The following is an 8,683-nucleotide window of genomic DNA, read 5'->3' on the forward strand; positions in this document are numbered from 1 at the left end:
ATATAGGCAAAGGATTACAAGGTTGGTTGTTAGGTAGTTCGTGAATTGATCTCCAAGTCATATCCTATACAAGATCTATGAGATCGTTCACAACAACCCAACAACCTGGTACAACACGCAACACCATCATTATCTACTCACGTATACGGTTTATACAAGATACCGTATACGCATTACATCTATACACTTTAACATACTTATCACTCATAGTTCAAAACTCATTTGTTTAATAAATGGATGCTTTCTAAATGAATATTTAATAGAATTCAAATGGGTTGATCATTTTTGTGTCTCCTAGTTATATATTCTCGAAAGGTCACATATAAAATTTCATTCAATCCAAAGTTTGTTTGATGACCAAATTTATTTTCGATCGCTGTAGCCATTTAAATAATATAAAACATTTTAAAATTGCCGTATAGGCCAGTCCATCTCCCTTCGCAGCCATAGCCTACCTAGGCCCGTCTATATAGGGAAAACCACTCCTCTTCAAAAAGGAAACCCTAACCGTAATTTTGAAGAGAGAGACGAGACCCTCCTCCCAGATTCAACCACCACCTACCTTTGAAATGCGTGCCGGTGCCGCCGCCCGTCTCGGCCTTCATCGCCAGTTCGCCACCAATCGGCCTCTATTGACATTAAAAGAAATAACAATAGCGACAAGAAAAAGGTGAAAGGAGCATGTTTCCACTAAACGCATAGCACATGCTAGTAGCTAGCAAACCTTCCTTCAAACACTTGCTAATTATTAATAGCTTTCGCCAAAACTATGAAACACTAGCAAACCTTCCGTCAATACTAATAGATAGTATCCGGCCGCCAAATGCTAAATAGCTAGTACCCCAGATGATAACATCACACATATCTAAATAAAATAGATGATGTGACAAGTAATTAATAAAAAAGAGAGGCATGTGATAATATAGCTAATTACTCGTAGTATGAGACCTCTTCCAATGCAAAAGTGCTTAGAGAAGGTGCTAAGTGTATTAAATAGCTTAGCAACTCAACTCTCCAATGCATAGGTGCTTAACTTGTTGTTGCTAAGCTCATTTTATTTAATAATTTAGCACATAAACTCTTTCATGCATTGATCATCTTTTGTCATTTAAGTGGTTTGCCTAGGTTCAGGTGTTTGGCATTGGTTCTTCCTGGGTCATGAAAGTGCTCTCTCTCCTCCTTAATTACATCAGTGCATAGATGTTTAGCTTATGGTAGCTAAGGCTGTTGCCAATGCATCGGTACTTAGATGAGTTGCTAAGCATATTAAATAGCTTAGCAACTATACTCCCCAATGCGTAGATGCTTAGCTTGCTTCATTTAATGAGTTAAGAACTAAAGCTCTTCATGTATTGATGGGCTTCCTTCATTTAAATGTTTTGCCTAGGTTCACGCGCTTAGCATTGTTTTTTCCTGGGGTCACCACACTCATCTCTCTCCTCTTAAATAACTTGCCATATCAGATTTTTTGTCTACGTGAAAGGCTTAGCACCTGTACAAGATGGAGCATTGGGAGGGGACTAAGCTTGCTTCATTTAATAATTTAGCAACTAAATATCTTCATGTATTGGTGGGTTTCCTTCATTTAAATGTTTTCCTAGGTTCACGCGCTTAACATTATTTCTTCTGGGGTCACCACACTCATCTCTCTCCTCTTAAATAACTTGCCATATCAGATTTTTTTTGTCTACGTGAAAGGCTTAGCACCTGTACAAGGTGGAGCATTGGAAGGGGCCTTAGGTGACATGCTTAGCACCTGCCCACCTTGGAGCACTGGGATGGGCCTGAGTAACATCACATACCAAAACAAGATGAGTCTATAACCTAATAAATGAAGTGTTGCATGACACCATACATACTCCCTCCGTCTAGGTGCATAAGTCATCTTACGTTGTGCACCGCAACCAAGGCGAAGATGAAAACGAGAGAAATTAGTGTTTATTTGCTAACTAATAGCATTGCATGCAATGAACTAACCACTGCATGCCGTGTTTCATAGTCTCAAGTCATTGAAAGCATGCACGCCCCACATCTCTTATTGGTTGATATGTCAAGAAACAAGAAACGAGGTGGGAATTAATGCACCATGCCTAAGTGTTTTGTGATTATTTGGTTTTCATATGGTGACTTATACACCTAAACGGAGGTAGTAACATGGACTAGTAAAATATGCATGTTACTAATCTAAGTTACTCCCCGTGGCTAGTCTAATAGCTAATATCCAGTAAAAAACAAAGTGAAACAATTTCCGCCAAATGATCTCCGCAGAAAAAAAAGCCAAACGTTCGGGCTCTTCGGTAAACACCTACTTCCTCCGTTCCACAATACATGACTTTCATTTGTCAAAATATAGATGTGTCTAGACATGTTTTAGTATATAGGTATATTCATTTTTAGACAAATGAAAATCAAGTATTTTGGAACGGAAGGAATAATCATCTTCCACCAAACAGAAATAAAAGCAAGCGGCCTTCTGTACGGAGGAGGGATATGTGGTGACTTTTGCTTGGTCCTGCTCCTGCACAGCCTCCCAAGTTTGCTGAAATTTGGACGTTCGGACGCGTCTGCGCAGGTTCGAGGCATAACATTGGATGGCAGAAAATGCTCGACTCCCACAAAGAACGTGTACGGTGATTTAAGAGTCCGTGTTGGAGATGCCCTAAGCTTGCCCAGAAATGAACACCAATGAAAATTACTGGCAGATATTATTACGACGGCATCGACAAACAACATTGCCTGTCAACGAACAACGTTTCTCACCTTCTCTTCCTTGCTGCTTCTCCTGGTAACTAACTGTGCACAGACAAGAGAAGCAAACCAAGCCAGAGAGATGTAGCCTAGAGCCAGGGCGAGTCGTAGACGGGGGTGACGACGGACTTGACGGCGAGGAACTTGTCGAGCGCATGCATGCCGTCGTCCTTGCCGAAACCGCTCATCTTGCGGCCCCCGAACGGGCAGTCGCTGTCCATGGCGAAGTAGCAGTTGACCCACACCACCCCGGCGCGGATCGACCGCGTCATCCTGTTGGCCACGTCGATGTCCTTGGTCACCACCCCCGCCGCCAGCCCGTACCTCGTGTCGTTGGCCCTCGCGATCGCCTCCTCCACCGTCCTAGAACCATGAAATGTCATGACAGATTCAGAGTGCAATAGTTCCATCTATGTCGATCAACCGGGACGGACTTATTACCTGAACTTCATCAGGCACATGACGGGTCCGAAGATCTCCTCCTTTGCTATGATCATGTCATCCTGTTCACAGATTCCATACCACAGTGTCAGGTATGCTAGATGGAGAGTGAAGTGATCATGTAACGGGATTACGGTGTGTGCTCTAGCGGTGAATTTCGACCTTAACATCGGTGAAAACCGTGGGCTCGATGTAGTAACCGCTCTGGCCACAGGGCTTCCCTCCTGTCAGGACGGTGGCCCCTTCTCTCTTGCCATGGTCGATGTAGCTGAGCACCCTCTCACATTGAACCTTGTCCACCTACACACAGGACATGAGCAGCACTGCTGAGTTTCTGATACCAAAAAACAGGGGATGATTATCTAAATTTTAAACCTGAGGTCCTTGATTGACGCGAGGATCGAAAGGGTCCCCGACAACCCAACTCTCCATGCGCTGTGCCAACTTCTTCACGAACCCATCGTAGATGCCCTCTTGCAGGTACACACGGCTCGCTGCAACGCAAGCTTCTCCCTGCGAGTTCCGGGTTCAGAGCAATGTTTAAATAGCGGGCTATGAAAAATAGCCGCGGACCTCCAAATCAGCTATAGCGGGCTATTTGTGAAGGCGATCATTTAGCAGCACCCTGCTGAAAAAGCTATAGCGGGCTATAGCGAAGCCATAACCGGCTATTTAAAACTATGGTTCAGAGACCCATGAATGGACCATCGTATGGCTACGCTGTTTGTAGCTAAGGTTTTGTTCACCTTGTTGAAGAAGTTGGCGCTGATGGCGAGACCCACGGCCATGTCCACGTCCGCGTCGTCGAAGACGATGAGCGGAGATTTGCCGCCCAGCTCGAGGGACACCGGCTTCAGGTTGCTCCTCGCCGACGCCTCCATTACGAGTCTCCCAACTGACGTTGATCCCGTGAAACTGACCATGTCGACGTCCATGTGAGACGCGATCGCTGCTCCAGCTGTTGGGCCGAAGCCGGTGATCACGTTGATCACCCCATCCGGGACTCCCGCCTGCTCAAGAACAGAGCGCCAAATGTTCAGAACAGAAGAGCTATACATAAATACGTTGTGTGTCTCGTGTCAAGTGACCGATCTGACCTGCTTGGCCAAGTGAGCGAAGTAGAGCGCGCTGAGCGGGGTCTGCTCGGCGGGCTTGACGACCATGGTGCAGCCGGCGGCCAGCGCCGGGGCGACCTTGGAGAAGAACATGATGGCGGGGAAGTTCCAGGGGATGATGAGCCCGGCGACGCCGATGGGCTCGCGCAGGGTGTGCCCCTGGAACTGCCTCGACATCTTGAGCGTCTCGCCGTGGATCTTGTCGGCCGCGCCGGCGAAGTAGCGCAGGGACCTGACGGAGGTCCCGAGGTCGACCGCCCTGGTCGCCATGCGCGGCTTGCCGGCGTCCAGGCTCTCCAGCAGGGTCAGCTCCTCCGCGTGCTGCTCCACCAGGTCCGCGTACTTCATCATGATCCTCCCCCTTTCCTGCGCGCCATTGGTTGGTTGTTCTTTTCAGATTGAAAACGTAGACATGCTTCGGGCCATTCGCCATGAGGAATTGACTGAAGAAAGAATAGTACGGATCCGGGCATGCGAGGCCATTTGCCATGATCGAAGGCTTCTCTTGCCGCTTTGACCGCCAGGTCCACATCCTCCTTGTCGCCTTCAGCGATGCTGGCGATCACGTCCCCGGTGCGCGGATCCCTCGTCTCGAGTGTCTTACCTGATCGAGAAGAAAACCGGCATGGCAGCCGTGAAGTTCACGGCGGGAGAAAAAGAGCCTACGGAATACAGTACCACGATGTCGTAATCTGAATTTTAGGAAAAGTTTGCTGAGAGCTGGAGTACTTTTGTAAGATTCCGTAATCTTCTTCTCCTAAATCAGTTTTTTTATCTTTTCATGAAACAAAACTAGATAAATGGCCTAGGGCCCGCTAGTCAGTGACACGCGTGACGGTCTCCGGCGAGAGCGGCGCGAGGCAAGGCAAGGCGGCGCGCGGGGACCGCGGCGGCGGCGGACGGGCGGTGGTGGCGTGGGAGTGGCGGCAACACGCGGGTGTGTGTGTGGGTGGGGGGGGGGGGGGGGACGGGACGGCGTGCGGCAACGTGGGAGGGCGGCCGGCGGCGCAGGGATGGCAGCGACATCACAGAGGTGGCGAGCGGGCGGTTTAGGCGGTTTCATGCCCGCCAAAAGTTTACGGAAACCAAAACTTCCCCTAAACCAGAGGGTAGTTGGGTCAAGTTTACATGATTCTGTAAATTTATTCCACTATTTTAGCTTTAGTTTGACGAAATCTGTTGGAGACTTTTGGCAAACTTTCCTTAATTTTTTGTTTTTTTAACGGATACATGATTTTTTTTTTGCGAGGAATGGATACAGGATTTGCTGGAGTTGCTTTTAGAGCATCTCTAGCAGACCCTTAAAACGGTCATGCCGGTAAAAAAAGAGGTGTTTATAGTTTCGGTAAGAAAACGGCGCCTAGCAGATCCTGTAAAAGTCGTTTGGCTCTTAAACTTTTTAATGGGCATTGAAAATCCATCCGCGAGAACCTCATATGTGTAGTTTCGAAGGCAGTATACAGTTCAACCCGTAAACCCGGTCAAACCTCGTCGGAGCAGAGGCGGCGCCGCGGAACTGGCCGAAATCTACCCGGAACTCGCTGGAATCCGTCACCCCATGCCGTGGCCGAAGACGAGCTCTGCCGGGAGGGGAAAAGGGGGAGAAGGGGCTATAGTGAGATACAGTTTTATTTACGGGGTCTGCTCTGCCCGGTGCAATTTTGCATCGTAAAAACGCTTTACAGTGCATCTTATACGCGTTTTAAGGGTGAACTTATACGTGATTTGTTAGAGATGCTCTTACTCTCACCGAGTTTTTAAGGGTCACGAACTGATTAGATAGCGATTCCCAGTGGATTAGGGATTTCTTACTCTCACGGAGGTGCGCATCAAGCCTAATGCTGCACGGGCTCATCTGCACGGGCACCGGCATCCGGCCGAGCAGCCTGGAAGGCTGGAGCATGCAGACAAGCAAGGGGGCCAGGCCAACCGGCCAGGCCAATCACGCGAACCTAGGCATTCGCTTCTAGAAGGCGACGGGCCTCGACAGCGGCAGATCCTACTCGTTGTCCGTCCCGTGTCGTGGGCCGTTGGAACCGGAAACATTTTAAAACTTTTTTTTTACAAGGACGATGTTATCATGTTTTTTTGACAGTTTCTGATGTGTGGGTAGCATCACGATCGGCCCCGAGGCGCGTCACGATCGCATCTTCACGGGCGCACGCTCGTACCACAGACGAGAAAACGGCCATGGGTATGGGTACGCGCGCCACCCGTCACAGGGAACAATCGGGACCAGATGATACGGCCGTCTCGCGTACGAGAAGGAAGGAGACGAGGGAGTGGGCCGTCCGTGGGGGTGTGCATCGCTGCGCTGCGGATTGCTCCATGGCTCCATGCCCCCTCTCCGTCGCATGCCGCACGTGAAATGGTACTACAAGGACTGCAGTGCACATGAGCTTCTAGAAGAACACACGTATTGTTTCGGCCATTTTAGCATTCCCTATTAATGGCTCCTACGAGTTCATCAGATGGGCTACAGCTTGATTGCTAAATTCAGGTTAGCCAGCGTGTGCTTTGCTTGCTGTATGGTCTTTCTTTCTTTCTAGGAGTAACATTTAGACTGCATTGGACGAAGGGACATTTTTTTTAGCTAAGCACCCCGTCACGCTAGCTAGCCATCTCGTGGCTTCTTCTCCTTAATTTACAAGAGCCTAACCATTTTCCCGCAAGAAAAAAGGACCATCGGGTTGTTAGTGTTATACTATGATGACTGGCTTTATTTTTGAGAAAGGGAAGAGGAAAAGTCATGGGTACCGCTAGCTTTGCTGGCCCGTGAAAATCGACGCGACGAGAGGCTGCGGAGAGCGGACATGCCACGTTCCCCAAGAACAGTGCGCCATGGACATGCCTCATAACCTGCCCTTTTTTAGCTCGACGGTAGATAGAGCATTCAGTATCCAGGATTCAAGGTTCAGCTAGCCACGACCAAAGCTCACACCAAACCACACCAAACAGCAGGCAGTATTTAGTTTGCAAATTGCGCCTTAGTTCACCACCAAGCAATTCACTGGGATAATTAACCAGCAACGATCCGGCCTATCTAACCAGGCGACCATGGTAGTAGTGCAGGCTGGAGGAGGATATGATAGATGCGTGAGCAGGACAAAAGGAAAAAAGAGATGAGCAGGCACGTACCGGAGACGGCGTCGACGAAGGCCCCGTTGATGAAGAGCCTGGTGTACCTGATCTCCGGCATCTCCAAGGACACTCCGCCGCCGCCGCCGTTGCCGTTCTCCCCGGCGCACTCCTTGCCGCCGTCGCCATTGCGCTCGCTCGCCATGGCCTCTTGCCCTCTTCTCTCAGACTGAGACCGGCGTCGGCTCTCGCGCAGTGTGATGGTGTGCGGAGAGTGGAGCGTCGAGTGAAGACAACAGGCCGGGGTTCGTGTTTTAATGCTGCGGCTTGGCTGTGACCTGCCCGTTTTGTTCGGTTGTGGGGCGGTGGAGGGGTCTCGCACACGGCGGCCACGCCATCCGCGCGTGTCCAAAAACTAGGCCCCGCCGACACACGTCTCAACTGTTAACGTCTGTAATAACAGCTCCGTCCCATTGGCGCAGTTGGGAGATCCGTGTCATCATCGTATACTAGCTACACCACACAAATAGTAAAATATGGTATTTTTAATCAGGCAGTACAACCAACACAAAAAATAATAAAAATTACGTTCAGATCGATAGATCACCTAACGACGACTACAAGCACTCAAGCGAGCTGAAAGCGCGTCGCCGTCATCGCCTCTCCCTCGTTAGGGCCAGGCAAAACTTGTTGTTCCAGACAATCAGAAAATCGTTGTGCTAAGGCCCCATAGGACCAGCGTACCAGAGCGGCAAATATCACTGTTAAATAGAATCTTTAACAAAAGAAAAATGATAGTCTCTCGTGGCAATGCCGATCGGGCTGAGAGATTTTAGTTTTTTTTCCCTTCAAAAAGGAGGCTGAAACCCTTTGCATGTATACATCTTTATGATGCATTTCTGGAGGTAGTGTTGCCATTAAGGTCAATGATGACATTGGACACTATTTTCAAACAAAAAGGGGTTGTGACAAGGTGACTCCATATCGCCCATGCTATTCAATATAGTGGTGGATATGCTAGCGGTCATGATTGAGCGTGCCAAGGTTGATTGCCAAATTGATGGGGTAGTAAATCATCTAGTTGATGGTGGTCTCTCTATACTTCAATATGCCGACGATACGATTCTCTTCATGGATCATGACCTCGAGAAAGTGAGAAATCTGAAATTAATTTTATCCGCACTCGAGCAACTCTCAGGTCTTAAGATCAATTTTCACAAAAGTGAATTGTTTTGTTTTGGCGAGGCTCAAGATGACTCCTACCTATACGCCGAACTATTCGGATGTGGGTTGGGCCAGTT

At 48.7% G+C, this 8,683-nt stretch overlaps 1 protein-coding gene across 1 annotated transcript; it reads right to left on the reverse strand.

Moving 5' to 3' along the window:
* Window positions 1–2,676: 2,676 nt before the first annotated feature.
* On the reverse strand, window positions 2,677–7,686 carry LOC109784604 (aldehyde dehydrogenase family 2 member C4). The gene is made up of 8 exons (XM_040394123.3): window positions 7,443–7,686; window positions 4,766–4,908; window positions 4,287–4,670; window positions 3,936–4,199; window positions 3,565–3,702; window positions 3,352–3,489; window positions 3,190–3,251; window positions 2,677–3,111 (listed from the first exon to the last, which is right to left on the reverse strand). The coding sequence occupies exons 1-8, from the start codon at window positions 7,585–7,587 to the stop codon at window positions 2,838–2,840; spliced, it is 1,548 nt and encodes a 515-aa protein (XP_040250057.1). The 5' UTR covers window positions 7,588–7,686; the 3' UTR covers window positions 2,677–2,837.
* Between the last annotated feature and the right edge of the window lie 997 nt (window positions 7,687–8,683).

This window comes from Aegilops tauschii, chromosome 7 (assembly GCF_002575655.3).
Source record: "Aegilops tauschii subsp. strangulata cultivar AL8/78 chromosome 7, Aet v6.0, whole genome shotgun sequence".
NCBI classification, from domain to species: domain Eukaryota; kingdom Viridiplantae; phylum Streptophyta; class Magnoliopsida; order Poales; family Poaceae; genus Aegilops; species Aegilops tauschii.